The sequence below is a fragment of the Arvicanthis niloticus genome, chromosome 3 (genome assembly GCF_011762505.2).
Source record: "Arvicanthis niloticus isolate mArvNil1 chromosome 3, mArvNil1.pat.X, whole genome shotgun sequence".
In the NCBI taxonomy this organism is placed as follows: domain Eukaryota; kingdom Metazoa; phylum Chordata; class Mammalia; order Rodentia; family Muridae; genus Arvicanthis; species Arvicanthis niloticus.
In genome coordinates this window covers 54,747,907-54,766,087 of record NC_047660.1, presented here as the reverse complement: position 1 = coordinate 54,766,087, position 18,181 = coordinate 54,747,907, and the positions used below count along the sequence as shown (strand labels likewise).

General features: G+C 48.1%; 1 protein-coding gene and 1 long non-coding RNA gene across 5 annotated transcripts; one reads left to right on the top strand and one right to left on the bottom strand.

The window, feature by feature from the left end:
- Positions 1-2,315: 2,315 nt before the first annotated feature.
- On the bottom strand, positions 2,316-7,342 carry LOC117706180 (uncharacterized). The gene is made up of 2 exons (XR_004606467.2): positions 6,806-7,342; positions 2,316-3,382 (listed from the first exon to the last, which is right to left on the bottom strand). It is a non-coding gene; the product is annotated as an uncharacterized LOC117706180 (long non-coding RNA).
- A 1,639-nt stretch (positions 7,343-8,981) lies between these two features.
- On the top strand, positions 8,982-15,707 carry LOC117705885 (uncharacterized). 4 transcript variants are annotated; one of them, XR_013109315.1, is made up of 4 exons: positions 8,982-9,549; positions 9,795-10,707; positions 11,573-11,691; positions 12,005-15,707. XR_013109315.1 is itself a non-coding variant. In XM_076930853.1 (4 exons), the coding sequence occupies exons 1-4, from the start codon at positions 10,569-10,571 to the stop codon at positions 12,445-12,447; spliced, it is 393 nt and encodes a 130-aa protein (XP_076786968.1). In that variant the 5' UTR covers positions 8,993-10,568; the 3' UTR covers positions 12,448-15,707. The 4 variants fall into 4 exon arrangements, 1 of the variants encoding a protein (XP_076786968.1); XR_013109316.1 differs by having other exon boundaries at positions 8,991-9,895; positions 10,335-10,707; XM_076930853.1 differs by having other exon boundaries at positions 8,993-10,707; positions 12,005-12,095; positions 12,404-15,707.
- Positions 15,708-18,181: the final 2,474 nt, after the last annotated feature.

Here is an 18,181-nt window from a genome sequence, read left to right as displayed (position 1 = left end):
CCTCCTTTGCTACTTGTCATCCACGAAATATTCGGAAACTACTCGGGCCTTCATCCAAAACAAAGCCAAGGATGCCCTGGCAGTGTTTGCCAGCAGTTTCCTTGCTTCCTTTGTGACACTGAACTGGAGTCATCAGACATACTAGTCAGGCGTTCTACCACTGAACTTTATCTCCACCCTTTTGGGGTCCTGCCTTCCTTTTCTTTCTCTCTTTTCTCCTCCTCCTCCTCCTCCTCCTTCTCTTCCTCTTCCATCTCCTTCTCCTTCCTAGACATAAATGTCTTCCTTCAGCTAGCACTTGCTAAAACATACTTTGTATTTATCATTTTATGCTAACAACTCTATCCTAAGTGTATAAGTATTATTCTTCTAAAAAAAAAAAAAAAAAGGATCTCTGAAAACTTAAGATTCTAACAAAGCTAGGCTGTGGACTGATAAAAAAGGACGTGAACAAGAACCTCCAAGATATAATGAAATAAATTTTCTGGAGAGAGGGCTCAGTGGTTGAGAGAATTGGTTCCTCTTGCAAAAGACCCAGATTTGCTTCCCAGCACCCACATGGTGGCTCACAATCATCTGTGACTCCAGTGCCCTTATATACATGCAGGCAAAACATATGCACAAAATGATAATATAAAAATTATAAAAAGAACAACATCGGATTCCCCCTCTCCTCAGCTAACCCTTCTCTGGCTTCCCACACAAGCAAGGTACACCACTCATAAGAGTCTCAATCTCATCTCACAGCTGCAGAAATCTCCCTAGTCCATGCACATAACAGTTCCGAGGCCATGCTCACTGGAGGAAGCACCCTCTCCCTCCTCTCCAAACTCCAGGTCTGCAAGGTTTCTGAAAGCCTCGGGATTCAACCCCCGTTCCCCAAGATTCTGGACATTGACCACTGTGAAGCTCCGTCTCCCTGTGTACTCTGTCTGTGATGCTTGTTCATTCTCTGAGACACTTAAGAGTCACCATGAAGTATTCTTTCTCCAGACTCCCCTTCTCCTGGGAAGACCAGAGACAGGGACTACATGGTGAAGCCTGGGGGCAAGGTTTACTTGCTGGCTTTCTTGAAAGAGTGAGTTGTAAGAAGCTATGGATCTTGGGGGAACATCTTTGTTCATCTTTTTTATATATTTAATTCTTCTTACTTTGTTATTTGTACATGTGTACACTTGCACATATGCACCACAGCACACATGTACAGGTCATGTGGGTCCTAAGGGCTGAGCTCAGGTTGTACTGTTTGCCAACAGTGCCTCTATCCACTGAGCCATATCTCTGGGTCCTGGTTTATCCTTTAAAGAGAATACAAGGCCGGGCGGCGGAGGCGCACACCTTTAATCCCAGCACTTGGGAGGCAGAGGCAGGCAGATTTCTGAGTTCGAGGCCAGCCTGGTCTACAGAGTTAGTTCCAGGACAGCCAGGGCTACACAGAGAAACCCTGTCTCGAAAAACCAAAAAGAGAAAGAGAGAGAGAGAGACAGAGAGAGAGAGAGAGAGAGAGAGAGAGAGAGAGAGAGAGAATGAATACAGGGAGGTAGCAAAACATTCACTGGTTATTAATTAGTAAACTCCTTGGTCTGACCGCCATCATCATGATTCACATGGAAAACCAGATGGAACTGGAATGTCTCCAAGATACATGGCTTCTCTATAGGGCCGTCAGCTGTAGGGGAAGAAGACAAGGGCCCAGATCAAGCCAACATCCCCTCTCTCCTCCCAGCGTCCATCACTCACCTGCTGGGGAGTTCCCAACATGTTCACTGATGTTGAGGCCTTTTAAAGTTTCCTTTAGGAAAACAAACAGAAGGTTCCAGTTAATCAGATGAGATCCTGAACAGCAAATAGTTCTGATGAGGAATCAAGAAAAATTCTCACAAGAAGGAACAGAGAAGGAAACAAAAAGTCAAGGTGGAAGGCAGCTACTACTGGCCTCTATTTATCTGTGAGGGAGGACCCAAGCATCTGAAAGGGGAAAGGATGGACCCAAGGTCACTGTCAAACCTAAAACTTAAACCCTGGCTCCTACCTCCTCCCTGTCCAGAAGTCCCACAGCAGAGGGCCACATTGGGTACACAGGCTTCTTTATTAGACAAAGAAGTATCTTGGTAAGATTTCGATTGCTGCTTTATCATGGCAAAGAATTGAATTAACTGCCACAGTTCTTGTCCCAGACAGTGAATAATTTAAATCTTCATACTGGGGCTGAGTGGAGTTCAGTGATGAGTATGTCCTTAGCATGGGGACCCAAGTTCAGTCCCCTGCACCAAACCCAGCAGTAAACAGAGAAAGAAATCACATAAAGACAAAAATCTCTAGTTTTTATTTATTAGCTGTGTCTGTGTGCATAAAGGGTGAGGTAAGGGGTGCCACAGCACATGGGTGAAGGTCAGAGGACAACTTTGAGAAGTCTGCTCTCTCTACCATGGGTTCTGGAATGGAACTCAAGTTGTAAGGCTTGTGCGGCCTCTATCATCTTTCCCCACCCCAACCTCACTTTTTTTTTCTTTATTCCCACATCTTTTTTTGTATCAGTTCTTCCTTTCATTTTACATTGTATGGTACCAGCTCCCATGTCTGACCAGGCACCAAAAATGGAGTGTGGGCCAAACAAGAGACCTTGCTTTACCAGGCCTGTCTTGGGGTATCCTGATGCAAGAGTTCACCCAGAAGAAAGTATGCACCTTGATAGACAGCCTGCCACCCCCAGAAATTCCCCAGGGGAACTCTACCCTCGAAAGGATTGCTAAATTCTCTGGTACCCCTCCCCTTCCCCTCCCCAGGTGGTGAAACAGTGCTACTGCCCTTAAAAGATGCTGTTTAAATGCACACTTATTGTCTCTATAGATCATTGCCTTCGGCTTCCCGGGTCGTAGGGAGGATGGCAGAATGATGCACACCAGCAGTTCCATTATTTAGGATACAGTATATGCAGTTTATGTTGATTGCCCCAAGTATCATCTCTGAAACACATCTAGCATCAAAGGGTTAGTAACAACCTACCCTTTGCAATCCCATTTGCATAGTGTACAACACTGTTTAGCAGTGGAAAAAAACAGTCTTAAGTGACATTTCTCCTCTGCTGATCTGCTGTCGCCTCACCCTGCTTGTGTGCTGCAGGACAAATGCTGTTTTGGTTTGTTTGGTTTGATTTTTTGGGGTTTTTTTTTTTTTTAATACAAGCTTTGCATTATATAACGTCATCTGCGTTCTAGAAGATGGTGTTATGGAATGGTGTTATGATGGAGAAAGCAGAATCTTCGGGGCTGGCAGGCTTGCACCCCAATCCCAGTTTACACACTTCACCAAGTCATTTAAAGCAGTCTGGCTTGTCTTCTCTTTGTAAAATGGGATTCTCGTGGCTGTGAGACTGTCGATTCTGTAAGAAAAAAAGCACCCCTAGTAGCACTGTGCCTGACTCCCAGTGAGTGTGCATGGCCCCCTTTGTTTTATGTAATGTTTGGAAATGCCCATTTACTGTGCTTTGCAATTCAAGATCCTGAGCAAGCTCTCCACCTCCACAACCCTGTACTTTGCTCAACAGTCCCTTGGCCTCCCCGGCAATGTTATATATGCAGATGATCTGTTTGAAGCTGCCAAACACAGAGGGGACAGTGATTTTATTTTATGAACAATGGTTAAGTGTCTCCAGAGTGCTGGCTACTGGGAAATAAATATTCTAGATTTCATCTATTCATTCATTATAAAAAAAGCAATCCTCCAACAAGCCCCCTTCGCCCTTCCTCCCTGTTCCCTTCTCTCTCTCTCTCCTCTCTCCTCTCTCTCTCTCTCTCTCTCTCTCTCTCTCTCTCTCTCTCTCTCTCTCTCTCTCTCCAATCCCAGAGGCCTAGCAGTCTTTTTGCCCAATTGGACGTTATTTTTCATTTTCTTCTTGTCACTACCTAATGTCCAAATTTATTTAAATCATCCTCAGACACAATCCTGCAAGATATGAATCACATCTGAAGCAGGCATTTTCCCCCTTTCGAACTTGTCAGCCGCCTCACCTATGATTGACAAGATTTCCATTCCCGTCATTTCTACTAATTCTGCTTCAAATCTGTATATTTAATGAACACACCAATTGGTCCCTCGTTATCAGTCAGAGCCCCTTTTTTTTTTCAGGGCTAATGCACTGATTTTATAATTTATTGTGCATGGTGGCTGCCTCTAAATGAAATTCAGTGAAGGCCTTGTCCGGTTCATATTAAAACAATATCTGGCACATGAATATGAGCATGAGATCCCCCAGCCCTCTGTCCCCTCTGTGCATATAAACAGTTTCCTGTTCCTGTTAGCTTCTTAAACACAAGCAAGGCTTTTTTCACCCTAAAGTATGTTGAATGTTATAACTCCGCACAAAGACGAAAAGAAAAACAAGAGATTACTTACAAAAAAAAAAAAAAAATTCTCCAATGCAAACACAATCTGACACATGCTAAAAATTGCCCGAAGCACTGGTGGGTTATGGTTCCCCTCCTGAGGCAGATAATTCATTAGGAAATAATCTCATGCCCTATGTAGCAATTGAACAAAAATATTTATTTGTGGTACTATCAGATGATAAGGAGAACAGGGTTTCTTTGGGAGCGAGGGGGGAGGGGAAGCCTGCAGTAGCTGCCCACCATAAGCATTGCAAATGAATCATTAGCCTTCATCCTGCAATCTAGGTCAGGATGGAGCGATGGGACGATGGGATGGCTTTTAAATCTGTTGTAGGCTCCAGTCAATCTGCTTAGAAAGCACAGGAGGCCCAGTTACACTGGACTGGAACATTCCAAGGGGAATAGAGATACTCTCACCTGCTGTAGGGACCATTACCTGACCCACAGAGTCATCAAAAAAAAAGAAGGCTGTACCATCAGATGAATTACATTTAAACACACGTAGACTTTAAGCTTTCCTTGTTCTGCTTTTTAAGACCTGAGCAGGATTTGCCAGACAAATCTTTTAAAAAGAGATGCTATCTTCCAGCCTACTGGATGGAACAGGCTTCTACACCCCAGGTATGGACAAGGACTTTGCAAATCACCTCCTCATGTTGCAAAAGAAGATAGAGGGAGGAAAAGTGTCCTCCAGCAAGCCATAGTTTGGTTTTCTTTCGGCTTTCTTTAAAGATTGGGGGGGGGGGGAGATGCACTATGAATAACTCATCAAATAAAACAGAAACAAAATAAATTGACTGGTGACTGCCACCTGATAAACTAAACTTGTACCAAAGACCCTTGTCTTGCCTAATTCTTGCCTCAAAATGAGTATGGAAGGTTGCTGATTCTGGGAGCTCAAGCTTTGTGGGTCCTTCCTCAAAAATGCTTATACCAGCTTTAATGTGATTACTTCCTGAACACATTATAGACTTAGAAAACTGGGTCAAAGTCCCTGAACTGTCCCCAGGCTCTCTCCCCTCAACACACACAAGCTGGCTCTGTGTATTTTTTCTAAACATGTCCCTAAATACAACACAAACTAGTGAAATGTACATAGGAACATCTGAATCTCAAAATTCACTCTAAGCAAAATGAACCAAATGAAACAAACAGAACAGGCTACTTCTTTTAGCTTTCCGTAAATGTTTTTATTTGCTTATTTTAATGGTCACACTACAAGTGTGCCTATTTATGGGATAGCCTGTGGTAATGCATTCACATTGGGCAACTATAAATTCAGAGTAATTAGTAATTCCAGGTCCTCAGAATTTTGTCATTTCTATGTGTTGGAAAACCTTCATGGTCTTCTTTGCCAGTTACTTTGAAAAATAGCATACATTGCTTTAGATTAATGCTACCCTAAGCTACTTACTTCTTTTATTTGACAAAAAAATTATTTTAAAAAATAAAAGTACAAATATGACATAGGAGAAAATATGCAGCAACATATTTGCAACAAAAATGACCCAGGTTTTGTCCTTTACTAGGAATCAACCTTGCGGTTCTCGGAGGGATTTTTTCCGTCTCTCTGGGCCTTGCTTCTTCCTTTTATGTGTATCAGGAAGAGACAAGCAGCTCTCAGGTTCTATCATTAGCAGTCCAAATGCCACCTCCAAATTTGTTTTCTGCTGTGTTTTGTTTTTGGAAAGACAAGGTAACTGCAGAAGTATCTGCAGTTATTTCCAAAGATGTGAACTGACGTTCACAGAAAACAAGCACTTCTGAATCTGCTGAAATTGATATAAACCTTGCAAATGAGGGAGGCTCACTGCAAAAACCATCTTCCAAAATAGAGCTGAATGACTTTGGATGACGATTTTATAAACCTCGAAGCAGAATTTTGTTAAGATTAGATATCTCTCTCTCTCTCTCTCTCTCTCTCTCTCTCTCTCTCTCTCTGTCTCTCTCTCTCTCTCTCTCTCGTTCTACCTCTTTCCCTCCCTCCATCCTTCAACATTACTGGAAAGGCCTGAAGAAAACGGGTATCAGACATACAGATAGATAAATAAGAACAAACTTAGCTTATTTGTCTGAATATTTCACTAGGGATGGAGTTTTGTATTCTGCAACTAGAAGGTGACGATAGAATATTCTATTTCAGGACATTTTTTTAAAGCCATTTAAAAGATTTCTGCCACAGGATAAAGGACTCCTCCTGAATGCAAACAACAAGCAAAGAATGTGCTAGAGGCTCCGCCATCATATTAAAAATTAAACCCGGCTGCATTTCATAATGGTCTCTCTCTCTCTCTCTCTCTCTCTCTCTCTCTCTCTCGCTCTCTCTCTCTCTCTCTCTCTGTGTGTGTGTGTGTGTGTGTGTGTGTGTGTGCGCGCGCGCGTGTACACACACACACAGCTTCCATCTTTTTTCTCACCGTGGAAATCGCACTCAGACGCTGTTCTTCTTGGTTAACATTGGAGCATCAGCTGAGGGAGGTCAGAACCCTGCTTCTCTGAACAGGGAACCACAAATGTCACTGACACATGCCACGGTTTGGCAAATAATATATTTCTTTCCAATCTCCTGCCCCTTCCGTTTACCCACCCTCATGCATGTGCTCAGCTGAAGGGCACCTCTCAGTCTTCCCTCCTTCCTACGGTAGGACCAGCAGGAGGCTCGCCATTCACAATGAATTCAAAAGTACTCCCCTTTTGATTTCTGTTGTCTTTATTTTAACCTCAAGAAGGGGGAGAGATTTAACTCAGTCTTCACCCCAGGCTACGCTAATACTTAGGTCATGTCTGAGCTCTCTGGGGAAGCCCTGCTTTATCCCATCCGAGGGGCAATGGTGTCTTTTCAGTGGAGCTGTCCAGCTGTCCAGCCATATGGGCCCCAAACAGCCCAGTCAATCCGATTTGGGGAGGTTTTACAATGTAATTTCTTAACGTGTTAGTATTTGGGGTGAGTTTGATCAGGCGCATAGACAGCCCTTAAGCCCAAGGGTTTAGGTTTTAAGAAGCCATTACAAATGGCCCAGCATCCATCCGCTCAGACTGGTTAAAAACAGATATGAAATCTGTGGCTGGGGGAGGGGCAAGGACTCCTGACCCCCTGGTTGGAGAAAGTCCCAGGGGTATGCTCTATTAATTCAGCATCAGCTGCCATATCTACCCCCCACCCCCTTTCTCCTTTTCTTTTTTAACCCTGGGCTCATCATTTAAGGCGTTCCCACTCGGGCCTGCGGAGCCTGTTACAAAACCAGGTCTCCGCTCCCCCACTCCACCCCCACCCCCGCGCGCGCGCCCCACGCAGCAAGATGAGAGAGCCGGCGTCCCGCAATGCCGCAACGGCGCAGGAGAATTGCATTGAAAACGTCCTCAAGCTAAACAAAACCAGGCCTATCTGACAATCTAGCACAGGACAGTAGCCTCCATGTCCGACTGCTCTTTAGTCAAAACCGACTGGACCTCAAGTCACAGCCCCACCCTTCCCTGGTGCAGGGGTTCGAAACTGTCTGCCAAGAGATGCTTTATAGACAGATCATAGAATAGTCCTAAATCTAAAAACCTTGATCAAAATGGTGGAAAGTAAGACCAGGTTACCGCTTAGAGAACTACGATTTGGTGGGGACTATCATTAAAGTGGTCAGTGTCCCCAGAAAGATTGCCTAGTGGTGGCCTTTGCCAGCTAGCTACTTTTTTTTATTATTATTCAGATCTGTCACATGGATGTTTTTTTTTTAGTTTTTACCCACCCCTCCCAAGATTCTCAATTCTAGAAATTAAAAAAAAAAAAAAAAAAAAAAAACTGCTTCTTTCCTAAGCTTCTAGCCACATATTGTTGAAGCGGAAAAACAGCAAATGGGGGGAGGTTTTGTTACAGCCATTCTTCTGTTGGGGTCCTTACCTAACAATCGACAGAAACAGAAATGGCCTTGCGCGGGGGGGGGGGGGGGGGGGGGTTTATCCTCGGAGATCCACCCGGGCTAGGTTGGTGCCTCGGCCACCACCCACTGCACTGGCCATTGACAGACACCACACTTAAGGCTGCTTTTAGCTGTCCGAGTTTGTTCTCCCCATGTCTAGATGTCTTGAATTCAACATAGCCCAAGAAACAGTTCAGTTTTTTGTTTGTTTGTTTCTTTTTTCTTTTAAGTCATCAAAGAAAAGCAGGCTTAGGGAAAGCAGATGGGCCTGCATGTGCAGGTCGGGGCTGCCTCGCGGCTGCCGCAATAGCCCTTTGGGAAGACAGATTTCTCATCGCAGGAGCGGGGGGCTGGAGTGGGGGAAGGTCTTTTTGGTTCGTTCTTATGGGGACATTCATTCTGGGTCCTTCTTTAAGCCACAACTAACTCTGTGCTCTTAGAAAAAAGAAAACAGTTACACAGCCACACAACTACAACAAAAGGCGCCTCCCCAAAGTGGCTCTCCACGTCCGCAGGACGGGTGGCTGGACGTGTAGACGCACTTTTGTGCCTCTGTAATCTCGGACGTCCATCTGGCCCCGGCGGGCGAGGGCGGGCGGGAGGGCGCGGGCAGGGGAGGAGCGCGCGCACGCAACTAGAGGCTCGAGCACGCGCGCCCGCTCTCCTTCACTTTCACCTTGACTGAGGGGGGAGGAGGTTGTGGAGTGGGGGGACGACAAGAGACTATGGTCCTCCATCCCCCCACCTTCCGCCATTCGTCTTCCCACCCCCAGCACTGTCCTGCCCAGACGCCAGCTTAGGGAGGGGTGAGGAGGAGGCTGCACTAAGCGCTCGGGTCGCCGCACCGCCCCGCAGCCGCAGTGACAGCAACCGCAACCGCAGCAGCACCCAGCTCCATCCTCACCAGTCTGGCCCGAGCCGCAGCCCGGCAATTCGGGCTGAGGGCGACAAGCAGAAGGTGTGCAGATGCCCCAAGCCCCCTACTCCATTGACCGGAGAGCAAGAAACCGGGAGTGGGCTAGCGGCGATACTGCACCGAGGCGACTGAGGAAAAGAGGGCTGGAGACCATGAAGCTATTCAGGCAGGGGTAGGATTGAGCCCCCGAGTCTGCCCAGAGGACTCTGGCAGGGCCTGGGGCGGCCAGGGTGGATTCAAGGGATCGGAGGGCTCTGACCACTGCAGATGCGGCGCGCGTGGGTGCGGCGAAAGCACCCCCTTCTCCCTGGATCTAAACGGATAAACGGAAGCGAGTGTAAGTGTGGGGGGTGCGAATCGCCACCTCCGGCCTTGGCTTTCCCGTTCGTGAGAGCACCCCCACTTCTCACTTTCCCCAAATCCGCATTTTTCTTGGCACAGCCCTCCCGAACACCGAGCGAGGAGAGGGAGGTGCCCGGGGGCAGTGAGAGTGACGTGTGCTGGTGCAGAGGGGGGTGGGGGGCTGCGGGCCGGGCTCTGTGGACCGACTCCTAATCCTCTTGTTTTCGGAACCGTCAGCAGATGTGGCTTCTCTTAGCTGAATAATCCGTTAAAGGAATCATATTTTTTTAAAAAGGACCTCGGCCTCACCCAAGGAGGACAGTGGAGGAGATCCGCGCTTGGTAAGACTAAAAGAAAAGGCACTAAATTCTCTGCGTCCCTCTCTCTGTCTTCCTCTCAATCCCCTCACCCCCTCCCCTTCTCTCCTCCCCCCTTCTCCCCCATCCCCTGCAATCCGCACTCGACGCGAGTTCACGCGCAGGGCTGGATTTCCAAGCTGCACTGCAACTTCTCAGCGCGTTATTATTATTCATCGGAGGGTGCAGCCTCTGCAACCTTCGCCTCCTGCGCTAGCATCCTTCCCCCTCAGCAGCGGCCACCAGCAGTGCAGTTTCTTCTGCACGCATACTCTGGTTCACCAGAGGAGGATTCTGGTGTTTTTGCGTTTTTGTTTTGCTTTGGTTTGGGGTTTTGGGTTGGTTTGGTTTTTGGTTTTGTGTCTTAGTTCTTTTTCAGGGTCATCGCCAGGATGCCGGGTTTAACCGTTAGCTTTTCCTCCAGCCAGGTGCAGCAACCATCAGAGCCTGCAAGCAGCAGTTTCCTTCAGTAGTCAAGGAAGCGCTTGGGGCTTGGCCAGGGAGGCCGCTCCCTGCTGCCTTTGCCTCCACGACTCTCCCGCATCCGTCTGCGTGTATAGTATCCCCATCCCTTTTTATTCCAATAGATCTGCCTTTGGTTTGGACTGGCTGAAACACTGCGGGCTGCAACCAGTGTCTTTTAAAGGAGAACAAAAAGATGAGGATCTTGTGCGGGGCTCCGGGACAAAGCGTCTTGGACCCCGTGACAAGGGACGCGCGGAACTCTGGCTCCCCGATTGGAGAGATCAACGCTGCCCAACGGTACCCGGCCGGGCAAGATCTGCGGACCTCTGAGGGTATTCAGACTCAATTTTATTGATTTTTGTGGCATGCTTTAAGAGGGTCAGAGTTAGGTAAAGACTGCGTCCCCGGCCCTGTGGGGTGGGTAAGAAGCTGAAGGAAACTGATCCAGTTGGATTTAACTTGTCCTATATGCCCTCTACCTGGCCTTTTTGAGCCGTATGGAAGGAGAATGGGGAAGGCTTAGAAAAGAGACGCAGTTGGGGGGGGGGGGGTCTGAAAGGCTAAGGCACTAGTGGGGAGTGGGATGGGCCAGGTGAGGGAGGGCTTTGGGTTAGGAAGCAGCTTCCTCACTCTAGTGCACTGGGTGGGTTTGTTCAGGGAATGGCAACGTGGGTGTCTGTTGAAAGCAGTCTTGAGAAAATGACATGTACTCGCATAAGGTGACTGGACTTGTGTGTAAACAGAGTGGTGGAGAGCAGAGAGGGAGGGGTCTTAAAATAATGTTTTATTGTCCCCATGGATTTGGGGATCTCTCCCCCATCCCATCTAGCTACATTCTATAGGGGTGACCTTTTAAATCTACGCCCACCCTTTACCGCTGTAAAACCGGTTGACGGGTGGGGTGGGGAACATGTAGGGGTGCGCTCTCTCTCTCTCTCTTCCCCCTCCCCCTTCCTAGTCTCCCTCCTCCCTCTGTCTCCCCCTCCCTCTCCCTTCACTCCTCCCTCCCTCGCTCTCCCTTTGCTCCCCCTCCTTCTCCGTCCCTCCCTGCTGCATTTTGCATGAGCTATCTAGGTCATTAGCATTTTAGCGTATGCAAGACTTGACAAGGCTGATGAGGGGCCAGATGGGCCTCGCTCTTATTTATTTATTATTTTTTTTCTTTTCCTTTTTCCCATCCACCACTTGGGACCTAAGCGAGAAGACCGCAGCAGGAGAGTTCCGGAAGGCTGATTCCCACAGATCCTGGTAAGGGACCGCAGCAGCTCTGCCCTGCGGCACGCCCGGCCAGGCTGCAACAGGACTCTACACTCGAGGTAAAGGCGGCGGCCACACGCCCTGCCCAGGCAGCAGTAGCTGGGCCCCTACTTCCCATCCCTTTCCTCGCCGTCATCTCCCTCCTCCTGGCCCCCCTCAGTTTCCTAGGCGAAACTGAGAGCGAACTGGGTGGGTAGGATTCGCTGCGGTGGGGCGAGGTGGGGTAGATGTTTTTTCATTGTCTGGAACTGCAGGGGAGGCGAAGCGCGAGGAGAGGAGTGAGGGAGTCGGGGTAATTAACACGGGGGAGGCACCCCTCCGTCTCCCACTTCCACCCACACCCCGAACCCTCCACCCCCCTCCCCTTTGCAGGAAAAAGCTTGGAAACGAAAGGATGCGGGAGAACAAAGAGCCTACGGAGGACGCGGCTGTTATCTCATTGTCTGTGACTGGGGGAGCTGCGGTAGGAAGGATGCGGTGGTCCTTAGCTCATCGCGTTCCCCAACCCCACACCCTCCCTGCTGTCAGTGCGCACGCACACGCACGCGTCGCCAGCTTTTTCTTTCTCATCCCTCGTTTTTTTCATTTCATCTTCTCCCCATCCCCTCCCTTTCTTTCCACCTTTCCTTCTTTTCTCCCTCCCTCCCTTTCTTCCCTCTCCCTCCTCCCTTTCTCCTATCCTCTCCCTTCCTTACATCCTTCCTTCCTTTCTATCCTTCCTTCTTTCCATCCTTCTTTCTTTTCTTCCTTCCTTCCTTCTTCCTTCCTCAGGAGAAAGGCCTCTCTCTCCGTGTTCACAGCGGACCTTGATTTAAATGTCCATACAATTAAGGCACGCGGTGAATGCCAAGAATGGGGCTGTCTGAGCACCTTGGGTCCACGAGGGCCTGCCACGGAAGGATCGACCCAGCACAACGCCCTAGGCAGATCTCAGCGCTGCAGCTGCAGGCGCCCACAGTAGGGGTAGCTGGCTTCTAAGTGCCTCGCAATGTAGCCCTTAGGGTGGGGAGGTGTGCGGCTACCAACAGAGAGCGGTTTGTGCAGATGCAAATAGAATCTAGGAAGCAAACAACTCATTCTGTGACAGAAACACGGATCCATGTAAGCAGGGTGGTGGTGGCAGCGGAAAATAACCTGGGGGCGGCTGGAGAGTGAAAACGTGTACCTTAGCATCTGGGACCCTGCCCATTGTAGAAGGCTGACACTTCCGTCTTAATTCCGGATTTCAATTTACCTTTAAACAAATAATAAGAATCGAGTACCCATGCAATTGGCAAACTACCCCAAAGCCTGGACTGCAGCTACATTGTGTTCTGATGGGGGGGGTTGCTGGGGTAGTCTTTAGGGGAAGCTGTTTGGCACCCCTTGGTGGAGAGCTGTGGGCATTTGACAAGCTTAAGCAGATCCCTGGGATGACGGCAATCAGCAAATTTGTTCATGGACAGCGCACAGACTCCATCAAAACTGACAGCTAACCCACTGCTCAAAGCAGGGCCTCCGAGCCTCCTTGGGGCTGTGACTGAAGTTTCAGGCAGAGATCCAGAAGCTACAGGAAAAAGATGAGGAGTACTCTGCATATCACACACACACACACACACACACACACACACACACACACACGCACACAGAGTGAGGGCTGCTCCCTGTTGCTCTTAAAACCCCCGGACAGAAGGACAAACAGCATGTGTAAAGTAGGGGAGGAAAGTCTGTTTTGAAGCAGGTTGTCCTGGAACAGAAAGGGTTAAGCCTCCCTCATCCTGAAGCACCTGCTTCCCAAATCAGCCCCCAGCAGCAGCTGGTCCTGGAGGCCCCCACACAGTTCCATCCCATCTCTGTCTCAGTGTTCCGCCAACCTGCAGTGGATGGTGGCCTGGTGGTCGACCTTAAACTCATTAATTTCCAGGTGGAGAAAATGGAGGAGGGGCAGGATGGAGACAGCAGCAGAGGGAGGGAAAGGAGGCCAAGAGCTGCCCCCCCCCCAATCCCCAGGAAGCAGGCTGTAGCCCTCCCCCCTGCTGTCATGCCAGAGGCCTGCCTTTGCAAGGCCCAGCCCATAAAGGATGTTTAGGAGTTTAATCTGATTCCTAACACAGTAATCCGGGTCTACAAGAGCATCCGTTGAAGTTAATGGAGGACTCTTGTCTCAAAAAACCCTCAGCCTTATCTAGTCTAGTAAATTAGTATCTGAGGGTATCATAGATCAGTACCTCTCTGGCCTAGTTTCCTCAAGAGTATTCATTATTTCTTGAGTATCTACTATGTGTCCTTTGCGATGATTTCAACTTCTAAATTTCCTCACAGAAGAGAGTGTTAAACCTAGCCTGGCTGAGGTTAAATTCACCACTCTCCATCCAGGCATTCTCAGATTCTTCTCTGCTCTGCAGAAATGAGCCACCGCCCCACTCATTCTTGCAGGCAGAAAGCTGCAGTGCACCCATCCTGAGGGCTTCTCTGGCGAGTTCTACAGGGCAAGCCGGACTGCTTCAAGGCAGAAAGAGAAAGACTCAGCAATTGTTTGAAGAGATGCCATAACCATTTTCTTCAAAATCTACCTCCCTTGACATAAGAATTGGCCCTGTCCTGGGATGCTCCCCCACTTTACAAATAGGTTAGAAGAGAGCAGCTAGTGTACTGTACCATTTTGGGGGTACATCCATTTGCACCCCATTCCATGCTCATTGAGATGTTATTTTGCCTTCAAGCAATGGCCTAAGCTGCTGACGGCTCAACACCCCCCCCCCCACCACAAATGTCTCCATTAGCAATCCTCTGCTCAATAATTGCTTCCCCATGATTCCTTCAAATGTCCCCTCGTCCTTCACCGATATTTCATCTTACATAACCTCCAGATGCTTCCCCCAAGAAAGGTCCTTTTAGGTAGAAACCCAATATGCTTTTTCTCTAAGAGCTCCAACCGCAGGCAACATCCATAAGGCCTGCCTGGGATCTGCTTCAGAGGATCTGTGTTGGGAGGGGTGCATTGTTATTGTATTGCTTATGTAAACTCTTGTTCCAGAAAGCATTATTAGTGTGTGGGAGTGTTCTGGGGTGGCCAGTCTTTGTGAACCGGTGATAGTATGTGTCTACCAGGTCCCCTTCACAGAAGGGGTTTGTGTGTAGAACTCTGTTGACCTGCTCAGCCCCAGGTATAATTGTAAGACCCCTTTTGTTTCCACCAAATGAGGAATCAGAGCCAAGGTCAGCCTGAGTCACCTCTTCCCTCTACATTTGCTGCCCTTTTCTGCCCATCAGTAATTATGCAGAGAACCTGAGGCTCTGCTCTCTCAAGGCAGCACTTGAATTCTCAACATCATCTCCCCAGCCTATTTGAACCTTCTAATTACATCTTATGGCTAAAACGAAGGGAAAAATGTATGATCTCTCAGCATGATGAGGGTGCCATAGTTTGATGACTGAATATGTTTTCTTTCCCCCTTGGATTTGTTCACACCCGCTACTGCCTTAGTCCCCATGGGGTACAATCTCTTGTGTTTCTTAAGGAACCCGGTACTTGGACTAGATTTAGTAATGTATCAAAGGACTAATTACAATGGTTATGTTTCTCTCCCGTCAGAGACAGCCCAGTTCTGTCTCAGTGGGAAACTAATATGTGGGGAGGGGTGTGTCCCCAGCTAGTATATCTCCATGCACACATATTAAACCATAGATTTTCTTACACAACCGTAGCCATCGCTAATGTGGAAGGCACTTGACCACAAAAGAAAGTGTACCCATCCACACCAGCTCTACAAAGAAATTTTCTCTCCCACTATTGAACTTACATAATACCCACCCCCATTCCAACCTTAGAGTGCCGCCGTCTGGGGGCAGCTGCAGAATTCCTGCCTGGGACAGATGGAGCCTCCCCTTCCTCAGCTACTCTGTGGGTGGTTTTTGAGCCCATGAGTCAACAGTCAACATGGGCAGACTGTAGTGCGTGCTGATGGTGTGTGTGTGTGTGTGTGTGTGTGTGTGTGTGTGTGTGTCTGAAGCTTGGCGGGCTGACTCACATTGAGAATATCAACAACAATGTTGAGAATTATGGTATCTAATAAAGATCTTTTTTTTCTTTCAAGACCCATCTATAGTTCTTTCATTGGGTATTTTTGCCAAGTCCTAGTCAAATCGATTCAGATTTTTAATATTTAATTGCACCACACAAGCAAATATGGGGAGGGGGCAGGGGAGACTTTTAAGCTGAATTTATTGGAAGCAGTCTTTGTGCCTAGAGATTTTGAAGTACCAAATTTAGGTGGGGGCGGGGCAGCAGACCTTCTGGAGAACAAGGAAAGTTCCAGGTCTTTTCCTTTGTCTTAAAATGGAAACATGACCTAGCATCAAGGGCCTGCCTGGGGTCATAGCCACAGAAGACCCCAAATAAATTCCAGGGTCATTGGGAGATTTTACTGGCGCTAGGGTCATTTTAAATTCAAATCAAATCTCTTTGCTGCTTATACATACGACAAAATTGCCAGACCTGGGACCCAGGAAGCAAGATGTGCTGCGTTTTCAAGGCGGCCTACTTCGCTGTTCTCCAATATGCCGACTCTGTGATAGCCTAGTGCAGGCTAGCTGCTGCTTCGACCCAAACGGTGCTGCTTCTAAGAGCAGACTTGCCACCTTCTCTTCTGCTCAGGGTGCATAGAGACATGTACTCGAACCAGTACCGTTTTCGTCTTTTTGTGCTCCCAAATATTCTGTGACCCTCTTCTCAATCACAAAGATTTGGGATCCTGGAGATTTGAGTTGTCCCCAATTTTTTGTTTGTTTGTTCATTTGTTTTAAACACTGACCGATCTGAGGTTCACAAAGAAGTGAGTTTATTTCAATCCAGTTCCAAGATGCACCCAAAGCCAAAATTCTAATTTCCACTCCGGACAACCAACTACAGAGGTAGTCCCTGAGCCTGCACAAGGCTCCTGCTTCAACTAGCATCCATCCCGCCCCCTCAGTTTCACTGCGGAATCAGCCCACACTGACAGCCCACCCTCAGGGTGGTTATAAAATCCAGGACAGGAACAGGACGAGTGGGTACACCTTCAAAGAATAGGCCATAACAAGCCCATGACCTCAGCTAAATGTATTGTCTCCTTTGCAACTCCCAGACTACCCAGCGTCACCACCCCACTCCACCCTGCTTCTGACCTGCAGGCCTTGCCCAAGGCCAGCCTGTCCTTTACAATCTGCCAGTCTCTCAGTCAAGACCTGTGGTCTGGATAGCACTATTTGGTAAACCAAAAGGAGATTCGAATAGTCCAAGAAGGGCTGGCTGTGCGGCCTAGAGGCGACTGTAGCTAAGGGGAGGAAGGGAGGGACTCTACTAGGGAAAGCTACTCTGTGGTCAGTTGCTTGCACCAGCAGGGGGCTCCAGTAAAACTATTTTCTGGGAGGGGGGAGTGAGCTTTTCATAACCCCACCCCAACCTACTCCACTGTTGGTACACAGGATGATGGGTCCAAATCTGAGGCATCCACCCCCACATCCCCGAACCCCTTTAGACAACCCTTCCCCACCCAAACACTCTAAATAAGGTAAAACAACAAAAATCCTACACCTGAAGAGCATGCTCCCTAGGTGGCGCTAGTCCCAGATCACTGCCACTTCAGATGGAGCCGCTGAAGTTTATCAGCCAGAGAGGAGAAACATCCAGTCTTCTCAAACCGCCCTGCAGGGACAGAACAAGGTTTCTGTTTATACAAAGAACAAAATTCTTAATGTTCCTCATTTGTTGGGCCTACCTGGGCTCCGTTAATGAGCTAAGCAGCCCTCCTAGGGGTCAATAAGCCAGATACCTGAAATAACCTTGAGGCGATGGTTTCAAGGTCATACATTAGCTACTTGGCCTGCCAAGGTCATATGTCAAGCCTAGAAGTCAACTGACTCAGGCTGGGCCTGCGAAAGCTTGCCCATAGGCAGGAAAGTGGCCCTAAGATTCACAGGGGTCTCCTCTTCAGTCCCTTCCCACACAAACATAGATTCATGTGGCAATATTTATTCCCATTTAATTGCGACACTAGTTTAATTTCAGATTGCTTGGGTTTGAGGCCCAGTGGGCTTTTCTGCAGCTCTTTTCCCCAGTGCTTCTATGGAAACTAATTGCTGTTAATATCCAATTTTGGCATTATTATTTGTTAGCCAATTATGGATCCCATAGCCTAGGCTTTGCTGCTCCTGCCTCTGCTGGCTCCTGTGGCTCTGCCTTCCATTGCAGCTCTCTCCTGCCCACATGAGGCAGTGCACACACTCATTCTCTCTGTAGGTTCCAGCTGGGGTTTGGGGAGTTCTTCATGGCTTTTACCCTATTGAGGGAAATTTCTTCTCTTGAAGTATATGATTTCCTCCCTTCCTTCTTTCCTTCCTTTCTTCCTTCCTTCCTTCCTTCCTTCCTCCCTTCCTTTCTTCTTTCCTTGCTTATTTGCTTGTTTGTTTTTCGAGACAGGGTTTCTCTGTATATCCCTGGCTGTCCTGAAACTCACTCTATAAACCAGGCTAGCCTCAAACTCAGAAATCCACCTGCCTCTGCCTCCCTGCCTCCCTGCCTCCCTGCCT

Excerpts from the sequence above, each read along its gene's own strand:
- LOC117705885 (XM_076930853.1), top strand. The coding sequence starts at position 10,569 with ATGAGGATCTTGTGCGGGGCTCCGGGACAAAGCGTCTTGGACCCCGTG. Across the intron at positions 10,708-11,572 it reads AGATCTGCGGACCTCTGAGG|CGAGAAGACCGCAGCAGGAG; the intron begins GTATTCAGACTC and ends TTGGGACCTAAG. Across the intron at positions 12,096-12,403 it reads CTGTGACTGGGGGAGCTGCG|GAGAAAGGCCTCTCTCTCCG; the intron begins GTAGGAAGGATG and ends TTCCTTCCTCAG.